We start from the raw sequence: 23164 nt of genomic DNA on the forward strand, positions 1-23164 counted from the left end.
GCCCAGCATGCTCTCCCTGGGGGCAGCACATGATGGCCCTGACCCTTCCCAGGAGAGGAGCAAGCAGAGAGGCATGAGAAGCAGAAAGCATAGTCTCTATGGTAGCCCCAAAACCAGCCCTCTTGGGAGGATTCAGTGTCCTGCCCTGCAGGGCTAGAGAGACTGGGGTCCTGGTCCCGGGTCCCACAGTGTTTATGAAATCCACTCCCTTACTACCATCCATCTCTGGGGGGCAAGACAGGGCTCTTCCTGCCACCCCCACCTCTTTCTTCTGAACTGCTTCAGGCCTGGGCTCTGCCTATACCCAGGCACTCCAAATTCCCTGCCCACACCGCATTATGGCCTTCCTGGGGATGGGTACAGGCACCTGGTAACCTGGGAGACCAGGAAGTGCTGAATGGCAGGACTGTCCACCATAGCCAGGGCGGCCCCAGCCCAGGCCCGGCACTGCTCCTGCGCCTGCAGCCAGGGCATCTTCTCTGCCACCAGGCGGTAGCAGTGCCCATTGCCAGGGAAGACCTCTGTGTCCGAGGGGCAGAGCGGGTGCACCACTGGGGGACGATGGGCAGAGAACAGGGCATCAACATGTGCCAAAGGATGGGAAGAAAGAGACAGCAGAGGTGACCCAGGCCCAGCAGAGAAAACACCTACCTCGGCTGGGCTCCTCACCCAGGGCCAGAATGCTATAGGTGGCCTGTAGGGCTGAGCCTCCACGGTTCCGGATGCTAAAATGAAGGCTCTCATCACTGAGCACAGAGGATGGGCACACGAGCTTCAGGGCAGCAGGGGCCACCTCCACTTGTACCTTTGTACTCAGCAGAGCCGAGCCAGACCCCAAGGCCAGCACAGCAGTCACGTGATAGTACCCAGGTAAGACGTAGCGGTGGGTGGTGGTGGCACCAGCCACATCCACCTTAGGGGAGCCATCACCAAAATCCCAGCAAGTGGAGCTAATAGGCAGAGGGGCAATAATGTGAAAGGCTGCTGGCTGGCCAGAGGCCAGGGGTCCATGGGGCACCACCAGGGTGGCCCCTGGGGAAGCTGGGAAGATATGTTGGAGGAGGGTGGGGACCCTGCAGTTGGGGGTGGGGAGTGGCAGAGGACTGGAGCACAGGGACTGGCAGGCTGCAGAGGTGTTGGGGGCCTGGGCTGTCCCACATAGGCACTGGCCCTGTTCCAAGAGGGCCGCAAGGCTGTGTCCGGCTGAGAAGCAGAAGGCACTGCAGGACTCAGGTGCCAGTGGGCCCTCGCGGGCAGCAGAGAAGGCCACCACTGCCACAGTGCCTGAGCTGTTGTCGGGGAGGCAGGCGACATAGTCCTCACCTGTAACAGGCAGACACACTGGTCCCAGGGCCATTTCCTCCTGCCATTGCTGCAGACTTGCTGCACCTCCCTAGACCCCAGACCAGACCTCCCATAGCCAAACCCTCCCTGGAGAGGCCTGCCCAACCCCTGCCCAGACACTGTCTCCTCACATGCACCTTTTCCTGGGCCCTCTTGGCCAGGGTCCTGGTAGTAGGGAGGACAGGGCCTTTGTGTCCTGCCTGCACTCACCACAGCTGCTCTCCAGCAGGGGCATGCTGAGGAGGGGCTGGCCAGCCAGGGGGCCAGGCCCAGCACATGTGGCTGCCTCAGGCTGGACCACGTGAACATGTTGTTCCTCCACCCAGTGCCTCAGCCACGCCAGACCACAGTCACACTCAAATGGGTTCCCGCTCAGGTTTCTGCAGGGGAGCGGGTGGTGAGGGGACCAGGCAAGGAGGGGCTACCCTGGCAGAACAGCTCCCATTGCCTGCAGCAGGTGAGCAAACTGCCCCTGGAGTTTGCTCTCAAATTTGGAGGGTGAGTCAGGTCAGAAGGGCAGAGGGGATATTGGGGGCTCAGTGTCTAACTACTAACATGCACCAGAACAAATTAACTCACATTTCAGTTAAATTAAATAAATTAGCAAATGTTCCTTCTTCTAATGTAGAGATCCTGTTGTTGCTTATGTCCCTGGAAGAAAGAACAGATTAGGCAGAGTGACAGGAGCCCGGTAACCAGATGGCAATGGGCAGCAGCCACCTGTCCACCCTGAGGAGTCCCCAGCATGCAGGAGGGGTGAGCACAGCCGGCGGGGACTCACAGCTCCACCAGTGCTGAGAAGTTCACCAGGAGCTCGACATCCAATGCCTGGAGCAGGTTGTGGGAGATGTCGCTGATGAGCAAAACACATGGGTGAGGCAGGAGTCCTTGACTGGCTACAAGGCCATCTGGTCCCACCCCTAGGAGCTTCCTGCAACTCCAGTTGCAGCCTTCCACCCTCCAAATTCCCATTCCCAGGGGCCAGGAAGGGGATTTTCTGATGGAAGACCTGAATGAACACATGTCTGGGGAGACTAAGGAAGGAATCTGGGAGCCATAGCCCTCTGCACCCACCTCAGCCCCACAATGAGTACCACATAGTGCAGTCACACAACAACTGCAAACCCTGCTCTCAAATTTGGGGGGTGAGTCAGGTCAGAAGGGCAGAGGGGATATTGGGGGCCCAGCGTCTAACATGCACCAGAACAAATCAACTCACATTTCAGTTAAATTAAATAAATTAGCAAATGTTCCTTCTGGACCTGGACAGGTACAGCCCCTTCCATCCAGCTCCTGCCCCAACCTTTCCTCCAGAGCCAAGTCCCTTCACCAACCCCTTGCCCCCAGCCTAGCAGGGTGGTCCCTCACCACCAAGAGCTGACTTCTCCACCCTTTACATGGGCTTCGGAATGCAACCAGCTGCAGGGGCCCAGCTGCTGCCATTTATCAGTGGAAGGGAGACCTCAGAATGTTCCAAGATACAATGAGGGCACAAAGGTGAGATAAATGGGGAGGGGCCCTGGCGGATGACCCCACATCACAGTAATAGTGATGGCCCATGAAACTTCAAGTCCAACACGAACAATCAAAAACCCTGACTGTATCAACAAGATAACAGAGAGGTTCATCTGTAGGCATCAGTGAGAATCATCATCAGGAAATGAGGCAATGCCAGTCTGTGCCTATGCCCTGGAGTGGACAGACTAACCCACAATGGGAAAGAAGCCACAGAAAGGCCTGACCTGCAAGAATCTGCAGGTCAAAAGGTCAAGAGCAACTGAGGCACAAGCACCAGTTGGAGCTGACTTCAGCACTCAGAAGTCCCAGAACAAAGAGCACCAGAAAGTGAGCCAGGTGGTGGCTAGGCAGGAGGGCACAGAGTATTGTGGCCCAGGACCCAGGAGGCCAAGACAGGAGGGTCACAAGGTTACAATCTCTAGGCCAGCCTCGGCAATGCAGTAGACCCTCTCTTAAAATAAAAAAGGACTGGGATGTAGCTCAGTGAGAGTGCCCCACGATTCAATACTCAGTATTGGACTAAGGCAGGGATCTAGAAACAACTAACAAAAAGCATATATGGTCACAGGTGTAGAAGAAACATGCCATCTTCTCAGTAATTAGAGAAATACCAATGAAAACGATAACGCAAAAGCATTCTTTTTCTGTCAGTTGAGAGCATATTAGGTCTAGTCTCCGGCTCAGGTGACCCAGTCAATCCACCCTCACTGACACCAGCAGCCACATCACTAGGCCCTTTGGGCAGTCTAGTGCAAGCACCACTGCCTTTCAGTTATCCCATTCTTTTTCTTTTCTTTTTTTTTTTTTTGATACTAGAGATTGAACCCAGAGCCACATACCCAGCCCTTTTTGTTTTTCGAGATGCCCCATCCCCACAACTGCCACCCCAAGTGGCTGGGATTACAAGTGTGCCCAGGTGTCCCATTATTTTTTGGGGGATTGTGGTACTGGAGATTGAACTCAGGGACACTCAACCACTGAGCCATACCCCCAGCCCTATTTTGTGTTTAGAGACAGTGTCTCACTGAATTGCTTAGCACCTTGCTTTTGCTGAGGCTCGCTTTGAACTTGGGATCCACCTGCCTCAGCCTCCCAAACCACTGGGATTACAGTTGTGCACCACTGTACCCAGTGGTATCCTACCTCCCCTCAAGCTTTTGGTGCTTCTGAGAACTCACAGGTGAGGGAGGGGGCCACAGTCACCCCTGCCACCTATCTCTGGGGTACTCTTTGGGTTCGCATATTCCCACTGATCCAGTGAAGCTCCTGGGACAGGGGCCCCAGGACAACCGTGAATGACAGACACCTCTGGTGGTCTGGCCTATGCGGCTTGGGTCCCCCACCAGAGCTTCTGCTCCCCTAAGTGCACTATTTGCCACACAAGATTACCTGGTGCCTCTCACCAGTCCGGCCCTTCCCAACAGTGACCGCCCAGCTGCTGAAGCCAGAAGCCAGGAGTCCGCCTTTGCCCCTTCCTGGCCCTGGCCCAATTCAGGGCTCCACCCCCAGCACCCTCCTGGGGTCTACTGGTCTTCTTGTTCCTCTATCCAAGCTCCCAGAGGACAGGCAATGGCTCTTTCTGCCAGGGGGTACCTCAGTCAGGCCCAAGCCAGGGCATCCCAGTGGCAACGATAAGGACAGCAGAGGGAACCTGTACTCTGACAAACCAGGCTTTGGCCCCAGCAGAGACAGCCCAAGCAAGGAAGTGAAACTGAGAGGAGCACTGGCTCCTCAGACCTGGTGTCCTGCACCACCATCCCACCTGGCAGTCCACCTGCCTCAGGTGCTTCTCTCTGGGACCTGCCTGAACCTACCACCAGGGTTCAGAAAAGTAACAAGGGTCTTGGGGACCCTGCTTGGCTGAGTTCCCCCAATCCAGGGAGTGTGGCAAAGCAGGGAGTGGGCAACAACTAGGAGCTGCACCCAGTCTCTGCCCCATGGTGGCACTGTCAAGATGTGGTAACATGCAGGCTGTGGGGAGCAGGGGACACTGGAGGGACAATCAGGGCCTACATTCAGCCCACTGCCCACTGGCCTGAGGTTCTGACAGTAGCTTTTCTACAGCTATCTGCTGCAGCCACCACTGATCCAGGGGAATACCAAGGCCTGGACAGTTCCATGCCCCCACACTCCACAGGCTTCCCCCACTCTCCTTGGATAACGTGACCGTAGTCTGATGCCCTGACCCCAATAATCGGGTTCCCTGCAGGGATCAGAGAAGGGACACACAGGGAGCACCCTGGCAGAAGGGAAGCAGAAGCAAGGGCACCAAGGCTGGTCAGATAGCAGACACCCTGGCCCTTACCCACTGCTGGGAGGACGGGAGCACTCAAGAAGTATGGGGCCGAGTGGGGCCTACCCTCTAGGCCATCTGGATTCTCCAAGGCCAAAGCCCACAACTTCCAGAGACCCCATGGCTAAGCTGAAAGGCATCAGATAAGCTGAAAGAGGGAGCTAAGCTGAGGACTCACACAAGGGGACAGGCAGATGCCCATGTGAGCATGAGACATGTCACATCCCTCAGCCTGGCAGGCCAGGCCCCCACTTCCCACAGCACTGGGGTACTAACTCCACAGTCTGTGACAGAGGCTGAGGTGCTCCCAGGCCTGGCCTGATCCCCCTGCTGTCACAAGATAGACAGTAATGCTGGGAGTCCTTCACACTTGGGTTCTCCTCATCTTGCCATCCAGATCAGATGTCCCTGGGGCTGGACCCCAAGCTGCCACCTATGGGTGCACCTCTAGATGTGGGGCACCAGCCTGGCCTGGGTTTATATCCATGGAGTCACACCCACGGGACAGGTCTGTGTCAGGCTCCCGATTTTCCTGCTATAAGAACTGGGGGGACTTCCTCCACCACCCTCGCCCAGCTGTTTCCGGGCTACAAAGAGGATAGGTGGCGCTGTCAGGTGGGTGGTGGGAGCCTCTGGAGAAGTGGGAGGCTGTGTGCGAAGGTGGGCATGCTGGGGAGGTGGAGGCGAGGGAGCCACTTAAATAGTTTCTGGGGCTGGGGATGTGGCTCAAGTGGTAGCGCGCTCGCCTGGCATGCGTGCGGCCCGGGTTCAATCCTCAGCACCACATACCAACGAAGATGTTGTGTCCACTGAGAACTAAAAAATATTAAAAATTCTCTCTCTCTCTCTCCTTCTCTCTCTCTCTTAAAAAAAAAAAAAAGTTTCAATTGGAGTCATAGCCTCTTTCCATAAAGCCTTTGCTTTCAGCTATTAGTAATTCCTTTCTCTTTAAAAAAAAAAAAAGTTTCTGAATAAGGACAATTATTTTGAGAGGAGGGTGCTGGGGACTTAACCCGTGGGCGCTATACCACTGAACTACAACGCCAGACCTTTTTTTTTTAATTAATTAATTAATTTTTATTTATTTATTTATTTATTTATTTATTTATTTATTTATTTATTTATTTTAGTTACCAAGGGACCTCTATTTTATTTATTTATATGTGATGCTGAGAATTAAACCCAGTACCTCACACGTGTCAGGCAAGCTCTCTACCACTGAGCCACAACCCCAGGCCCCCTAGACCTTTTATTTTGAGAAGGGGTCTCTATATTGCTTAGGATCTTGCTAAGTAGCCCAGGCTAGCCTTGCATTGCGATCTGCCTGCCTCAGCTTCCCAAATCACTGAGATTACAGGCGTGCACCACCATGTCCAACAGCTGTGGACTGTTATGAGGGCCAACCCCTTTCCAGGGCTGTAAAAACAAAGGCCCCAGATAAACCAGAACTCTGACCTGCAGCTGAGTGGCTCCAGTTTCCTCCTCCAAGATGGAGAGTAGCCCAGGTGCCCGCTCCCCAGTCTGGATGCTGGGCAGGGTGTGGGGGCCAGCAGAACCCCCAAGGAAACATCTGCACATTCCAGGCACATGTGGTCAGCGGGCGGGCGAGTGCCAGGTCCAGCACCCCCACCCAGCGCTGGCCGCCGTGCTGGAAACAGTGCTCAGGGGGAACAGCTCCAGCTCCGAGGGGCCGCCTGTGGACATTATGTAATCAGCTCTTCCAGAGCCAGCCGCCTCCTCCCTCTGGCAGACTCAGGCAGTGCAGGGGGAGGCAGAAGGCCCCCACTCTCCCCCAATGCTCCTGGAGGAAACAGACTCCCCTCAACCCAGCAAGGAAACTCCCAGAAACATCCTCTCCCAAGCCAGAGCAGAGGGGTGAGAGGCCGCTGTCAAGGACCCACACTTGGCTGGCAGAAGGGTCCCGGCCCCCAGGCTGGCCTCCCTAGCGGCTCCTTCCTGTACTAATGGACTTTCCTTCCAGGAGCCCAGCAGCCAGAGCCAGCGTGGGTCTGACGCCCTTACTGTTTTCATTCCCTTTGCTTTTTGTTCCCTTCTATTTATGGCGAGTGAGGCTAGCTTCCAGGGCCGGAAATGATGTTTAAATTGATGAATTCGAGTTTAGGAGACAGCTGCAGAAAATCACTTAGTACACACAGGCAGTGAGGTGGGCAGGGCAGGCTCTGGCTATGCCCCCCTGCTTTTCCAGGGAGACTCACCTCTATGCTGCCCCCCCATGACCACCTCCCTCTTGGCTCCAGATGAGGGACTGGCAAAGAGTGGGTGCCCCATCTCTGGGATGAGGGAAAGGCTACGAGGGCAGGCTGCAGGGGCAGCCCTCTGATGGCCAGGACCAGGGCCAAGGAGCAGGAGGAGGGCCCCACGTGTTACAGGGTGTTCTGTGGCATCTGTCTGTCCTTACAGGGCCCTAGTCACTGGCACCAAGTCCTCCACAATTGAACTGTCACCACAATGAGATCCTGGGGGGAGGGAGTGACAAGGCCTATCCAGGATCCTCCCAGAGCCCACAGGCAGGGACAAGTCTCAGAGGTGAAGGAAAAGAGATGAGGAGTAGGGACATGTCAGGGATCCTCTATGTGGGAAAAACAGTCCAACCCCCAAGAGGGCTGTTATGAGAGCCACCCACCATGCAGGCACTAACAAAGCAATGTGGATGGGGGGACAGGCAAGGAGGCCCCACTTACCCCAACCTGCAGTAAGGACACTGGAGACCCAGCCTCCCTGTAACCACCTCTGTGCCCACGTGATCTCTGTGAGCAGTGACTCAGCAGCACCAGGATGGCACCCAGCTGCTCACAGCCCACCGCAACCAGCAAGAGTAGGAGCCCAAGCAGCCCCGCTCTCCTGCGGGAATACTGAGGCTCAGGGCCCGCCTCCTTCCCCACACCACCCAGGAGACGTCCACAGATGGCCACAGGCCAGGTTGTCCAAAGGGTGGGGGTAGAATGAGTAGGACACTGTGCATTAGGCAGGGTCCTAGGTCTAGCCAGCTGTCCCATCACTCATTGAGGTACAGCCAATGGCAGGGAACAGCCCAACATCAGGACTACAATGCACTATGAAGGCTCAGGATCCCCAAGGCCCAGATGTCTGGCCTCATTCCACATTGCAACCAGGAGAGCTAGCTTCTTCCCCTACCTGGTGACAAAGCCCTTCCAAGGTGGCCTCATAGGATCCAACCTGCCTTCAGAGAACAGGGGTTACTAGAGTCAGGCTGTGCCAGAGCAAGGCTCACAGAGGTGTCAGGGAAAAAGAGCCCAGAGCACCTTGGCCCCAAGTGCAGCCCCCTAGCATTGGTGCCTGGGCACATGGGCCTTTGGCAAGGATGGCTACCAAACCAGAAAGAGCAAGGTATTCCCAGAAAGGACATGAGCTGCATTTTCCAGCTGCATCTCGTCCTGCAGGGATACTCGCACACACCCTGTGGCGCCCCTGCACACTAGCCTACCCACAGCTGCGCCCACACTGGCCAGCTGGAACTGCACAAGCAACTGCATCAGGCCAGGCAGAGAGCAGAGCCCAGACGGCCGCCACCCCAGACAGCAGCAAGAGAAGTGGGATGTTTTCATTCTAGAGTGCTAGGCGGGTCGGCTGTCTGGGCTCCTGCTGCTGGTGTTGGCCACCACAGTGTTCCGGAAAGGAAAATGTGTCTCCATCCAAAATGGCTTCCTCAATTGAAACTCAACCCTGGCCAGGGTCTCCCCACTTCCTGCCCACCCAGCAGAGGCACCCCAGGATGGGGGAGCACAGGCAGCAGTGTAAGTACTCCTTATCCCAGGGAAAGCCCAGGGGATGCCGGCAGAGGTGAGACCCATATCTAACAGCAGGCACCAGATTAGTAGTCACAAGATGGCGGCCAGAAACTCCCAGCTCCCTGGACAGGCAGAGAAGGTGTCACAGGAAGCCTACATGGAGAGGCCCTGGTTGCTAACTTTTGAAGGGGGAAAAAAATGCAGGAAGAGTCTACAGAGAGCTTGGAAGAAGGCAACTAAAGCTCACATGTACCTGGCACAACCATCCCCAAAGTTCCCAAAGACCCAACAATGTCCACCAGACACACTCAAAGCTGGCACTAGGGCCAACATGCCATCGTGGGCAGTGCCATATCATCCTAGGGAAGGTAGGTGCCAATATAATCCCACCCTCATATCCATGCACTTGACTGTGTCAAAAAAAAACCCACAAACACAACAGCTAAGATAAAAACTAGGGAACAAATGTCACTTCAGCTGAGGCTGAAGGATCCCTGAGCCCAGGAGTTCAACACCAGTGGGGACAACATGTCGAGAACCACTGCTACATAAAAACAAGAGGGAATGCACCAGGCCCCTGTGCTGAAGGCGCCTCTCAGACCAGACCAGGGAGGTGGGACTTTGGTCTCCAAGGGATGTACAGGAATCAGCCTGCTCAGACTGGTCTGTGCTTATTAATTTTACTTTATTTTTTGGTGGTATAGGGGGCTCAAATCCAGGGCCTCATGTATGCTGACAAGTGCTTTGCCACTGAGCTCATCCCCAGCCCTGGTCTGTGCTTACGCCATGTGCTCCAGCATCAAGTCTAAGCACTTGGCTCAGGCTCAGCCTCCTGGGTTTGCTTGCCTTGAAGCAGGGCAGGTCCTAAGGTATGTATTCTGGTAGCTGGTACTTGAGGACAAGGGAATGGGTCCCCAGAAACAATGGAGAAGAAGGCTAGGAAGGCTACCTGAACAAAGGGTATGATTATTATTGTGGCTGCAGTGACTGAGCCCTACCGATACACCATATACCCTAACCTCGGAGGCCTACAACCAAGGTGTATTTAGCCATGGTGCTCATTTTACAGGCAAGGAAACTGAGGCTCAGAGAGGCTGCAGGACTCAACCAAAGTCACACAGGAAGTTGAGGGGCTGGAAGTGAACCCAGGTCTCACACCAGACCCTCATGCCTCTCTCCTGAACCCAGAAAAAAGCCAGGGGACCACAACAGGGATGAATGGAGACCCAGGAGGGAGCTGTGGGAAGGTTGAGCGAGGTGCCCCTTAGCAAGTCCTTCCACATGACCCAGACCCACTAGGGAGGCCCCACCACCTCCTCTCTCTGTCACCTATGAACCAGGACGTTACTTCAGGGCACACCGGTCACATTGCCTCTGCCACAACTCACCAGCTATAAGACTCTAAGAAGTGACTCCACCTCTGGAAGCCTCAGTTCCCTAGTCTGTAAAATACAACTAAGAGCACCACAACAAGGCACCTGAGAGAAAGAATGTAAAGGGCCCAGCACAGGGCTCAGCATCTGGCACCCACAGAGGAAGAGGCGGGAGCACGGCCCCCTGGGTACTCCCTTCAGATCCTGTAAAACTTGGACATAATCCTCATCCTACAGAGCTCACCCTTTAAGTATGTAATTCAGAAGCTTTTAGTATATCAAAGAGCTGGTGCAACCATAACCACTGTACATTCCAGAACATTCTCATCACCTCAGAAGAAACCCCACACTCCTTGGCTATCATCCTTACCACCCTAACCACCCAGATGCAGGCAGCCATTACTGTTTTCTGTCTCTGGATTTTCCTATTCTGCAAGTTTCATATCAAGGAAGAGCTGGGGATGCGGCTCAGGTGAGGCTTGCCTTGCACGTGTTGTGGCCCTGGGCTCACCCCCAGTGTCACACACAGAACAAGGTGTCACAGAACATGTGGCCTGTGAGGCTGGTCACTTTACCAAGCACCATGCTTTCAGAGCCCAGTCCACACTGGAGCAGCACAAGTCTGTCCTTCCAGGGTGAACAACATCCTTCATCTGGAGAGACAGCCTTGGTTTTTCCATTTGTCTGCTGAGACACATCTGGGGTGTTTTCCACCTTTTTACTGCAGTGAATAATGCCATGGAAAACATGTGTTCAAGTCTCTGTGGGACACATATTTTAATTTACCTTGAGTAAAGTAGCTAGGTCCTAGAAAATTCCACATTTGACTGAGGAGCCACCAGACTTTTCTACAGGGCCACTATTTAACATCCCCACCAGCAGTGGACATGGGTTCCAATTTTTCCATGTCCTCACTAACACTTATGATCCCATCTTCTTGATGACAGTCATCAAAAAACAGTGGGTGTGGGCTGGGGTTGTAGCTTACTTGCCTGGCATGTGTGAGGCCCTAGGTTCAATTCTCAGCACCATATATAATCAATAAAATAAATATATAATATATATATAATCAATAAAATAAATGTCCATCAACAACTAAAATATATATGTATATATGTATATATGTATATATATGTGTATATACGTGTGTGTATATGTATGTATATGTGTATATATATCTGTATGTATATGTGTGCATGTATATATGTATGCATGTGTATGTGTACATATACATATGTGTGTATATACATGAGTGCATATGTGCATATGTGTGTATGTGTATACGTGTGCGTGTATATATATATATATGAATGAAACACCAAATTTATAAAAACAAAAAAGTGGGTATGAGTTAGTGTCTCACTGTAGTTCTGATCTGCTTTTCCCAGATGATTAGACATGGAGCATCTTTATTTTACTTTATTTTTTTCAGGACTGGGAATTGAACCTAGGGTTACTTAACCACTGAACCACATCCCCAGCACCTCCTGTTTTCTTGCTAAGTTGCTGGAGTTGGCCTTAACTTGTGATCTTCCTGCCTCAGATCCCCAAGCAGCTGGGATTACAGGTGTGCATCACCACATCTGGCCCCAGCTCTTTTTTCTCTCTTTTTTTAAATTTGTTCTTTTCAGTTATACATGACAGTAGAATATATTTTGACAATATTATACACACTTGAAGTATAATTTCCCAATCTTGTGGTTGTACATGTGGAGTTACACTGGTCATGTATCCATACTTCCGCATGGAAAAGTCATGTCCCATTCATTCTACTATCTTTCTATTCTCACCTCCCTCACCTCCCAACCTTCCCTTTTGTCTAATTCAATGAACTTCTATCCCCTTCCCTTACTATGTCTTACATCCACATACCAGAGAGAACATTTGGCCTTTGGTTTTCGGGGGTTGGCTTATTTCACTTAGCATGATAGTTTCCTGTTCCATCTCTTTACTGGCAAATGCTATAAATTCATTATTCTTTATGGCTAAGTAATACTCCATTGTGTACATATACCTCCAGCCCTTTTTCTATTTTGAGACAAGGTCTCTAAGTTGCAGAGGTTTGGCCTCAAACTTGTGATCTTCCTGTCTCAACCTTCCAAATACCTGGGAATACAGGTGTGGTCACCATGCCCAACACACTGAGCATCTTTTCATATAGTAATTGTCCAGTCATATATCTTCTTTGGGAAAATGTCTGTTCTGAGCCTTGGCCCATTTATTAACAGTGCCTTTTGTCTTTGTGTGACTGACACATGAGAGTTCTGTGCTTTCTAGATGCAGGTACCACATTAGGCAGATGCCCTTCTGATGTTCCTCATGCCACTACTGTCCTTGGGCATGGTGCCCAGGTACTCCTGCACGCCACAGGTTCCTGAGCATCTCTGGGGCTGCAGGCGCACCAAGGCTCATCCCTTCACATCCCAGAGTGTTGCAGAGGAAAGCAGGGCAGGCTACAAACGAGAGGTTGCTTCACCTATCAAACGGACACCATTCTCCCACTTCTCCTAGACTAGGCAACTATGTTTAAGAGTCAGTTCTTATCCACATTTCAGCAAATTTACATTCCACATCTAATCAGGAATAAAGTTGCCCTTATATTCACATTCTGAATTCCCAAGTGTAGCTTCACATGAAAGCTGAAGCTCAGAGACTTGAGGCCAGCAGCATTTGCAGGACACAGTCTTTCCTATGCCTCCACACAGCAGCCAAAGATCTTTCTAGAAGACACTGGCCATGCTGCTTCCCTCCAGGACCCTTTAATGCCACCCCCACCTGCTCCCCACTAAAGGCCCTGCCTCCTGCTCCTCTATCACCCTAAACCTCAGGTACTCAGCAGGCCTGTACCCTTGTGTGGGACACTCTCCAGAGACTGATATACAAGTTTGAGTCTTAGCTTCAATGTCACCTGCAGCTGGGGTCTTTCTAAGCCCCCTCCCCATCATCTGTGTCTTTGTCCTTGTAGAATCAATGTGCTTGTCAGTTTAAGGTGGACTACCCTGTGACAGCTAAGTCTCACAGGAACAGGCCGGCACCTAACAGTGGTCTCATCTATCCTGGCACAGGGCCAGGCATGCAGTAGCCAGGCCCTCCATCTGGTGAGGGCTCACAGAGGCTCACACAGAACTGCCTCAGGCCTCTGTGGCAACTGCCAGTTCTCTCTCGTCCCAGAGAAACAGGGATGAGAAACAGGAGCTTGAGGACCCTCTGCTGCTCTCAAGCAGTAGTATACATGCAGGTGCAGTCTAACATCAATTCACACCAAGTCCAAACCTATCCCAGGGGTCTGCTCACAGATGCCCACCTTCCCTCAGATCCCTATCCTGGCCACAGACACCAGGAGCTGAGCTTCCCCAACCCCTACTCTCCTGTCATTTAGAAGCACAAGAAGGTAGGGGCCACATTTTAGGTGCCCCCAGAAAACAGAAGACCTTCAGTATCCAATATTCTAAATGAGTGAACCAAGTCCCTACTGAGTCCCTGGTATTACCCTTTCCTAGTCCTGACACATTCAGAGGAAAACACCAGATGCAGGTGAGCCACTGGCCAAAATTGGCAGCACACATCAATGTGCTCCCCAAGGGGCTGGGGACATAGCTCAGTTGGTGGAGTGCTTGCCTCCCAGACACAAAGCCCTGGGTTCAATTGCCAGCACCACAAAAAAAAAAAAAAAAGAAAGAAAAGAAAGAAAAGTAGCCTCCCCAAAGCAACCACACCCAAAGACACCCAATAGCTCACACCTAGAGCAGCGCTTTCTTTGAAGGTAAAATGATTCACCTTGTAGCCACTGGCCACAGGAGACTCTGAAGTATTGGAGATAAGGCCCTCCACACCACAGAGCTCTAGACCCAACTATGAGCTTGCAGGAGACACAGGACAGACACACCCAACAGCACCACAGAGTGATAGCTCAGAGACAGTAAAGAACCCAGAGGCATAGGAGTTGTTTTCTTCTATAAATTGCAGGAGAGAAAAAGAGGTGGAGGAGGACCTAAGCATCAACAGAGATTTAAAAGATTAATTTACCACAGTGGGCAGACTTATCTGGACTAACTCAAACTATCCAAAAAACTGAAACAAGTGAAAACTTGAACACACTGGACATTTACTGGGATTGAGGATCATTTGGTGTTTCAGGCATTTGGGGTATTGAGATGCACTCCCAACCACCTTCAGATAAAAGACCATGACATTGGAAACTGGCTTAAACATGGGGGTGGGGGAGAGAAGAGTGAGGGACCCATCACCCTGTTCTGCCTACTTTCCTTTATAACAAAGCTTTCAATTCTCCACTGCAGAACTTCAAAAATAGCACAACAGCAACATTTTGCCAGTAACGTCATCGTTTTTTGAGCTGCCGCCTCCCAGCAGTGTTATTTTAACCCCAGAAAGGCTGAAAGGCTATGGTTTTGAAGCCAAGGCCATCATCCCACCTGGATACAGCTGCCCTGCTTCACCTTAGGCTGGCCACAAGCCACAAATGGAGGCATCTGACCCCCCCTCCCCAAAAGCTGCTGGTGACCAAGAAAAGCGGGCACCAGGAGGCTACAGTCTGTCCTTGACTTCTCCCAGCTGGGCTCTCTTCTTTAGAGAAGGTCCACATATCTCCCTGGAGTCTGCAGGGTTGAGAACCCACTGAGCATAGACAGTGGCCTGGGGCTCCAGCAGGGGACCTTAACACCTTCCCCTAAGGTCCCAGTTTCCCATGCGTTCCCCCTCATGAAGCCCTCTGGAAATCTCCCAGAAGAAGCTTGGGGGTGCAAAGAAGGTAGACTCATCTCAATTCCCCACCCACATGAGGTTACCCTGATGTCCCATTGCACACTAAGAGGGGTAGCACCCTGGGAATCTTGCCAGTTCAGGCCCAGCCAGGCCAACTCCAGAAAAACTCCCTCTCCCCAAACCCAGGAAGAGAGCCTAAGGCGAGCATAAGGGCAACAGCAAGCTCCACTGCTGTGCGAGAGTATGTGGTGCTGCAGGTTAGTCCTTTAGTTCCTGGACAGCTCCTGGGAGGCCAGCACAGACACACCAGGGCTGGAGAAGCAGGAATAGCCAGCAGGAGCTGGGCCTGACCCTTCAGAGCAGCCACCAGAGACAGAAGTACCCTCACTATGCCACCACCCATCCAGAAACAAAGGGTGGAGTGGATCTGACGCAATTCTGTGGGCACTGTCAGCAGGCAGAAGGGGCCCATCTGCAACAGAGTCAGCTGCGCCACAAATGCTCCAGTGGTCAAGGAACACAATGTCAGGCCCAGCATGGCCCCCAATCACAGGTCCCAGTTATCCCTAAAGAACTCGCTTTTCCCCAACCCTTAAGACCACCAAACAAAACCCCAAGGACACATGGCTCCCTATTAACGGTGACCCCCAGGCTGAAGTGATCCCTAAGTTTTATAAAAACAAACACCATGGCTCAGCCCAAGTTTAACAGGCTTAGGAATGTTACAAGCTCCTTGGGGGATTCTAGGGCTGAGGTGCCTGGAAGTGCCCAGGAAATCCAAGGGGTTGGGATCAGCAGGCTCTGAGACTCTCCCCAGCCCTGAGAAGAAATATTTGCAATCTTAGCCCTCTGCACTCTTCTCAATCCAATCCTGGGTCCTTGGTACCTCCCAGGTTCAAACCCTGCTCTTACATGTCAGGGGTGTGATACCTTGGACAAGTGTGGTCACATCTCCAAGCCTGTTTCCCCATCTCTAAAACAGGGATCTTGATTGTACCTAACCCCAGACGGTTAAGGTAAGGGATAAGTGCAACATCCACAAGACCTTGGCATAGTCCCTGGCTCAAGACAACCTTTCTGTAAAGCTGCCTATCATCTGCTTGTTATCATTTCTTCCAGATGCAAACCTGACAAGGTCCCTTCTGAGGCAATTCCCCCACTCGAAACCCTGAATGAAGCACCTGAGACTCTTCTAGACCTCATTCACCCAGGGTTGAGTCCTTATCCCCTCACATTTCTACTATGGTTGCCACAAGTGGCCAAGTCCAGCCTCCAGGCCCTGGCTCATACCATTCCCTCACCTCTTCCTCTGGACCCACATCCTCGCCCTTTCTTAAGAGTTGGGCCAGTTCTTAAGCATATCAAATCCCGGTCCAGAAGCTAGCCCTGCGTGCTCCACAAAATCTCCACTTCCCAGAGAATCTCCCAGCCCCAGCTGCATCCCAGTTAGCCTGTAATTAGCGCGTTTCTTTACCACGACCTCCCACTGTGAGTTGTAGGCTGTCATAGGCCGTCAGCTTGCATTTGAGGAGCTCCAGGGCGAGGGACGTGTGTTTTCACAGAAGCCGAGATTCTGGACTCCTCGGGGCCACGCCGGCCGTGGCCCCAGGTTTTCCTTACCTAACCTCGCCCTGGCAGCGGCCAGACCCGCTGGTCTAGCCACCGAGCCCGCGCAGCGCCCATGCCCTGCGAACAGCGGGCTCCGGCCGCAACGCGATGCTCTGGCCAGGCCGCCCAGCGCCATGGCAACCGCCCGCCCGCGGCTACTCACAGCGCGGTGGCGTCCACGGGGATGCGCAGCGCGGGCCCGAGCGTCCGCAGCCCGTGGCCCGAGCAGTTGACGCGGCAGGCGGTGTCCGGAGCAGGGCCGCAAAAGCAGGGGGGCGCGCACGGCCCGCAGCCGCGCCCGGGAGCCCCCGCCAGCGCCCCGAGCCACAGGCCCAGGCCCAGGGCCAGCGCCAGGCGGGCGGGCGCGCCGGGAAGCATCGTCAGCGCAGCGCGCGCATGGCCCCGGCGGCCCGAGGCCCGCCTGCGCGCCGGCGGCCACAGCTCAGGCGGGGCCGGTGGACGACATGGCGGGGCGCGGGGCGGGATCCGGTGGCGGCCGCGGCCTGTCCACTGCGCGACGCCCGCTCAGCTATGTGAGCCAGGCCGCGGTGCAGATGCTCTGCTGCGCGCTCGTCGCGCTGCACTGCGGGCCTTGCGCAGGCTCCTCCTCTCCTGGCGCGGCGTGGGACGGGGCTAGAGAATGCCCCGCCCCTGTCTGCGGCGTCGGCTCGGAGAGGGGCGGGCTGCGGAGTCCCGCTCCTGAGGCGGCGGTGGGCGCGGCGGCGGGAGGTTCCACCCCTGGCGCCGCAATGCGGGTCGCAGCCCTGGCTGGACTGGGCGTTCTCAAGCTCCGCCCCCTGACGCAACGTGTCTGGGCGGTGCGCGAGGGGCGAGCTCTGTGATTTCGCCGCTCGCCGAGACCGAGGCTCCGCCCCTCCCCGCCCCTCCCAGCACACGGGTCTGCGACACCCGCGGCCTCTGCAGGCGCCCGCGCGCACCCCGGCTCCCAGCTGTCCCCAATCGGCAACCACATCACTGAAAACAGCAAACACAAGCTGCACGGCCTGTGGTTTCTACTACCGGTAAACCTCGGCTCCTTCGGCTCCTCTTGATCTCCCCGGAGCCCGAGAACTCGTACTGCGTCATCTTGTGGAGCTCCGCCGGAGCTGTCAAGGAGGAAGAGGCAGAAGCACCGAGTGACACCAAGGTGGGACTCACCTGGCGTGGGTGAAGCTCAGCCCCGCAGGTCTGGCGTCCCCAGCGCAACAGCCCACGCCTCCGTGACGGAAGCTGCGGCGCGCCCTGCAGCGCACACCGGGGCCTGCGTTTCGGGCTTCTTTCTCCTTGCTTGTCTTCCCACCGCTGCGAAGTGGTCTCTGCACAGGCTTTGGTCTCCATGTGTGCAGGAATTAATTACAAAACTAATACACTCGGGCTAGGATTGTGGCTCAGCGGTAGAGCGCCCGTCTAGCAGGGGCGGGACCCGGGTTCGATCCTCAGCTCCAAATATAAATAAATAAATAAAGGCATTGTGTTGTGTCCATCTACACCAAAAAGTAAATATTAAAAAAAAAAAAAAAACTAATACACTCGGTACAGAGAAGACTCCGCGAGCTGAACAGCTTGCACAAGCCTTGCAAAACCCATTAGGTGCCAGACACAGAGAACCCCTGGTTGAATGATTCCATTCATAGGGCATATCTAAAATAGGCAAATCCTAAAGACCATTAATAGCCCCGGGGACTTGGTGAGGGTAGGGTTCCTTTTAGGACTGAGGCATGTTCTGGATAATGCTTGCACAGACTTGTAAAATACAATAAAAGCCACTACATTGTGTACTTTAAAGTGTGACTTTTGCCGGGAGCAATAGCACACGCTGGTGGCTGACGCAGAAGGATCACAAGTTTGAGGCCAGCCTCAGCAACTTAATGAAGACCTGTCTCAAAATAAAACTTTAAAAGGGGCAGAACAGGGCTGGGAATGCGGCTCAAGCGGTAGCGTGCTTGCCTGGCATGCTGCGGCTCAGGTTCGATCCTCAGCACCACATACAAAGATGTTGTGTCCGCCGAAAACTAGAAAATAAATATTAAAAAATTCTCTCTCTCTCTTTAAAAAAAATAATAATAAAATAAAAGGGGCAGAACACCCCTTGGTTCAATCCCCAGTAACATACACACATATGTGAATTATATCAATTTTTTTATTTTTTTATTTTTTTATTTTAGTTGGACACAATACCTTTATTTTATTTATTTATTTTATGTGGTGCTGAGGATCAAACCCTTTTTTTTTTAAGAGGAGGGGGGGAGAGAGAGAGAGAGAGAGAATTTTTTAATATTTATTTTCTAGTTTTCGGTGAACACAACATCTTTATATGTGGTACTAGGGATGGAACCAGGGCCGCACGCAAGCCAGGCAAGTGCGCTACCGCTTGAGCCACATCCCCAGCCCTCAATTTTTTTAAATAATAAAAATGTTCCGGGCTGGGGATGTGGCTCAAGCGGTAGCGCGCGCTGGCCTGGCTTGCGTGCGGCCTGGGTTCAATCCCCAGCACCACATACAAAAATGTTGTGTCCACTGAAACCTAAAATAAATAAATAAATAAATAAATATTAAAATCTCTCTCTCTCTCTCTCTCTCTCTCTCTCTCTCTCTCTCTCTCTCTCTCTCTCTTAAAAAAAAAATTTAAAAAAAAAAAAAAAAAAAGGTCTACCACTGGGCCATGCTTCTGGGCCTATGTGAATGCCAATTGAAGTTGATCTATGGAAAGGCTAAGTACACACATAAGTGGGTCCCCAGACTCCCCTACCTGATGTCCTGTTACTAAGACTTTGTGCTAGGCTTCTTACTGTACCTTAAAGATTCCCTGCACCCTTCTCGGTGCCTTAACTGCCTAGATGCCTTTGCTAAGTCCACAGGTGATAGACCGGCCTCCTGTTGCTACCAGCTGGGAGACCTCCTCTGAAGTGAGTCACTGGGACACACTGCAGCTCCACAGTTCCCTTGGGCATGGGATGGCACCATGCCTCTTTTTTCTTATCTCTATAATGGAACTGTCAGTCCTATGTCTAACTTTCCTGCCAGACAGGGACAGGGACTTTAAAATTAGACCCAAGGAGAAATTTCTAACAGAGAAGAATGGAGAATCCACAAATTTTTTAACACAGAAGCTCTTGAGAATGGAATTTGGAAACTCTGTAATGACTGCCTAAGCCAAGGTGAGGGTGGTGGGGAGGGGCAAGAAGCAGGAGACTCAGAAAAAAGGAGCCCCAGGACTGGACGTGGGTGTGTGGGAGAAGGGAAGGCTGAGATGTTGCCACCACTCATGGTTGGGCACTATGAGGGATGCAAGTGCCTCCTGCTGGGTGGGGATTCCTGAGGGGGGAGGAGAAACATGAAGGGAAAGATGAGGCCACTTGAGAAGGTTCCAGAATGCAGCAGGAGACACCATATGGAGGTGGGGATGAGGGTGAGCACACTTGGGGCAAGTGGAAGACCTGGAAGAAGGAAGTCCCAGAGATAGGGAGGAAAGGGGCCTTGGGGGGAATCTAAGCAAGAGGACGAGAGAAGTAGGAGAAAACTGAACTGAAGCTGGTGTGTTGTGTGTGTGTTGTGTGTGTGTGTGTGTGTGTTGTGTGTGTGTGTGTGTGTGTGTGTGTGTGTGTGTTGTTCAAGGAAAGCTACAAGAAGTCAGCAGAAGCCTGGACTTCAGGAACAAAGTAGGGGCTGGGTATGATGTATCTGTGAGCCCCTGTCTGGTTCTGGTTCTGCCACATTCCACAGGTCCAGATGTGACCCCCTCTTTGGGTCTTCCAAAACTTTCTACAGCCTCCCACCTCCTGGCCCTCCTCATGTTGCTCCCTTTGCCTGGGATCTATCCCACCCACCCCTAGGCACCAGCTCCACTCAGCTTCCTCCCCCAGTAAGCCCCCAGGCCCCTTCTCATGTGCTCCTTCAGGTCCACAGCCCTTCAGAAGACACGCATTACCAGAGGTCTCCCCAGGATCATCCTGTCCCTGGCCCCTGTCACCTGCATATTTTTAGTGGCATGGTGTTCACCAATGACCTTTACTGAAGGCACATTGAGTGGACAGTTGATGCCGATAGATTGGTGACAAGTAAGGAGTCAACCCACTGCTTCTAGAAGCTGAGCTATGAAAGAAGAGAGGCAAGGGACAGGAAAGGACACCACAGTGGCAGGGTTTTTTTTTTTTGGTTTTTTTTTTTCTTTCTTTAATATGAGAAGGACTCAGGAAGGCTTGTAGGCTAAGAGAAGTGTGCCAGAACAGAAGGAGAGGTGGACAATGGAGACAGGAGTGGGGTTTGATGTTGAGAGCTTCCTGAGTGACAGGCAGGAAAAAAACCCACATCCTTCACTTCCCCACCCATTCATTCATTGCCAATTCTACTGAATTCCAAGAGCTCTAGGAAGTGGAGCTATTGTTATCCCTGTATTAAATGAGGTAACAACACACAGAGAAATTGAGAAATTTGCCAGGTTGCACAGCAGGTCAGTGGCAGGGCTGGGATTATCTTCTAAACCCAAGGTATTACTTGCAGTCAAATGACAAAGGATTCAAGGACTCAAGATGAGAGAAGAGACACCTACACACAATTAAAAAAATAAAAGTGGTGCAAAATGAGCAAAACAAATGAAGCTAAACAATTGTTTGAAAGTGGCTGTGGAGCTGAATGCAATTATTTGGAAAGGATTTCTGAAACAGCAAAGTCATATGTTTAAAGGAGATTATGGATGGACTGGGGGTGTAGCTCAGTGGTAGAGCGCTTGAACAAGGCCCTGAATTCCATCCCCAGCAGCAAAAAGAAAGAGAAGAAGAAAATTGGTTACCTGTGAATGCAATTCCAGACTATTTCAACAAGCCCTGTGGTAAGACAAAGGAGATAAAACATGCCAAAGATCTTGTTTGGTTCAGGGAGGGAGGCATTGGAGAAATGTTTAATTCTTGATAAAATATAGTCTTAAAGGTTTTTAATTAACAGTTAATAAAGATAACCATTAGCATCAAAGAAAAGGGAAAACTAGGAGGGGAAACAGAAATAAGAAAACTTGATCAATTCAGTAAAGGATTTTAAAAATCAATGATAATCAGGTACACTTCTATTACCAAATGACTTGGGGAGCTGAGGCAGGAGGATTGCAAGTGTGAGGCCAGTCTTGGCAACTTGGTGAGACCCTGTCTCAAAATAAAAAATATTTTTTAAAAAGGGCTAGGAATGTAGCTCAATTGCAGAGAGCCTCTGGGTTTAATCCCTAGTACACTCCCCACCACAAGAAGGAAGGAAGGAAGGAAAGAAGGAAGGAAGGGAGAGAGGGAGAGAGGAATGTATTCATTAAAAAAATAATAATAAGATGACCCTGTGGCTCGGGCCTATAATCTGTAATCCAAGTGATTTGGGAGGCTGAGACAGGAGGATCACAAGTTCAAAGCCAGCCTTAGCAACTTAGAGAGGCCCTAAGCAATTTAGGGAGACCCTATCTCAAAATAAAAAATAAAATAAAATAAAAAGGGTTATGGATGTAGTTCAGCGGTTAAGTGTCTCTGGGTTCATCCCCAGTACCAAACAAACATACAAAAGCCTACAAAATAAGACAGTCCAAATGAAACCAAGTATGTGGGTGATCATTACAACTGTAAATGAGGGCTGAGGATATAGCACAGTTGATAGAGTGCTTGCCTTGCATGCACAAGGCCCTGGGTTCAATCCCCAGCACCACATATGTAAAAAAAAAAAATGTGAATGAGTTAAATTCTCATATAAAAGGACAAGAAAGCTAATGTTGACAGGAAACACTAAATCCAGGGCTACAGCTAGAACAATCCTGAAAATAAAAAGACAATGAAATGCAGATACCAAAAAAGGTAAGGGTATTAATACCTTGGGGAAAGGAGTCAAATGGAAAAGAAGTTTTTAATTAAAAAATCCAATAACATCTCACAGAATATATAATGAACCATTGTGTTCTCAGAAATAGGGCTAATTTGAAATGCAGGTATTTGGCAAGGTCAGGAAATGCTTGTGCAAGAACGTGGTCTTAGGCAATACCACCCCCTAGAGGTACTTCCCGATCTTTTCACCTGTTCTTGGCACCATGGTTTTTGTTTAATTTTTGATACCAAGTGTTGAACCCCAGAGGTGCTTAATCACTGAGACACATCCCCAGCCCTTTAATTTTTTTTTAATTTTGAGACAGGATCTCACTAAAGTGCTGAGGCTGTCTTTGAACCTGTGATCCTTCTTCTTCATCAGCCTCCCAAAGTACTGGGATTACAGGCAAGGTGCCCACTTGCACCAATTCTTGAACCTAGCCCACCACTGAGACTCCCCCAAACCAGAGACTCCCACCTGGGTATAGAGGCCCCAGATCTGTCTACAGAGTGTTGTTTTATTTTCTTTCTTTTTTCTGTTTGTTGTTGTTGCTGTTGTTGTTCTGGAAATTGAACCTAGAATGCTTTTCCACTGAGTGGTATACTCACTCCTTTTTAATTTTTTTTTTGGGGGGAGAGAGAGTTTTTAATATTTATTTTTTAGTTCTCGGCAGACACAACATCTTTGTTGGTATGTGGTGCTGAGGA

At 51.6% G+C, this 23164-nt stretch overlaps 1 protein-coding gene across 8 annotated transcripts in view; it reads right to left on the reverse strand.

Moving 5' to 3' along the window:
• Positions 1-17270, reverse strand: part of Pkd1 (polycystin 1, transient receptor potential channel interacting) — a 42442-nt gene extending 25172 nt beyond the window's left edge. For 4 of the 8 annotated variants that reach the window (XM_078024428.1, XM_078024427.1, XM_078024426.1 and 1 more), the window contains exons 1-6: positions 16792-17260; positions 2126-2197; positions 1924-1995; positions 1555-1724; positions 652-1323; positions 368-551 (exon numbers count right to left, since the gene is read on the reverse strand). In XM_078024428.1, coding sequence (XP_077880554.1) covers positions 368-551; positions 652-1323; positions 1555-1724; positions 1924-1995; positions 2126-2197; positions 16792-17006 — 1385 coding nt within the window. In that variant the 5' untranslated portion in view covers positions 17007-17260. Of the gene's footprint in view, positions 1-367; positions 552-651; positions 1324-1554; positions 1725-1923; positions 1996-2125; positions 2198-6610; positions 11263-16791 lie in introns of those variants that run through there. The other 4 variants (XR_013427071.1, XR_013427072.1, XM_078024424.1 and 1 more) reach the window with 4 other exon arrangements.
• Positions 17271-23164: the final 5894 nt, after the last annotated feature.

Source organism: Ictidomys tridecemlineatus, chromosome 10 (genome assembly GCF_052094955.1).
Source record: "Ictidomys tridecemlineatus isolate mIctTri1 chromosome 10, mIctTri1.hap1, whole genome shotgun sequence".
Classification (NCBI taxonomy): Eukaryota; Metazoa; Chordata; class Mammalia; order Rodentia; family Sciuridae; genus Ictidomys; species Ictidomys tridecemlineatus.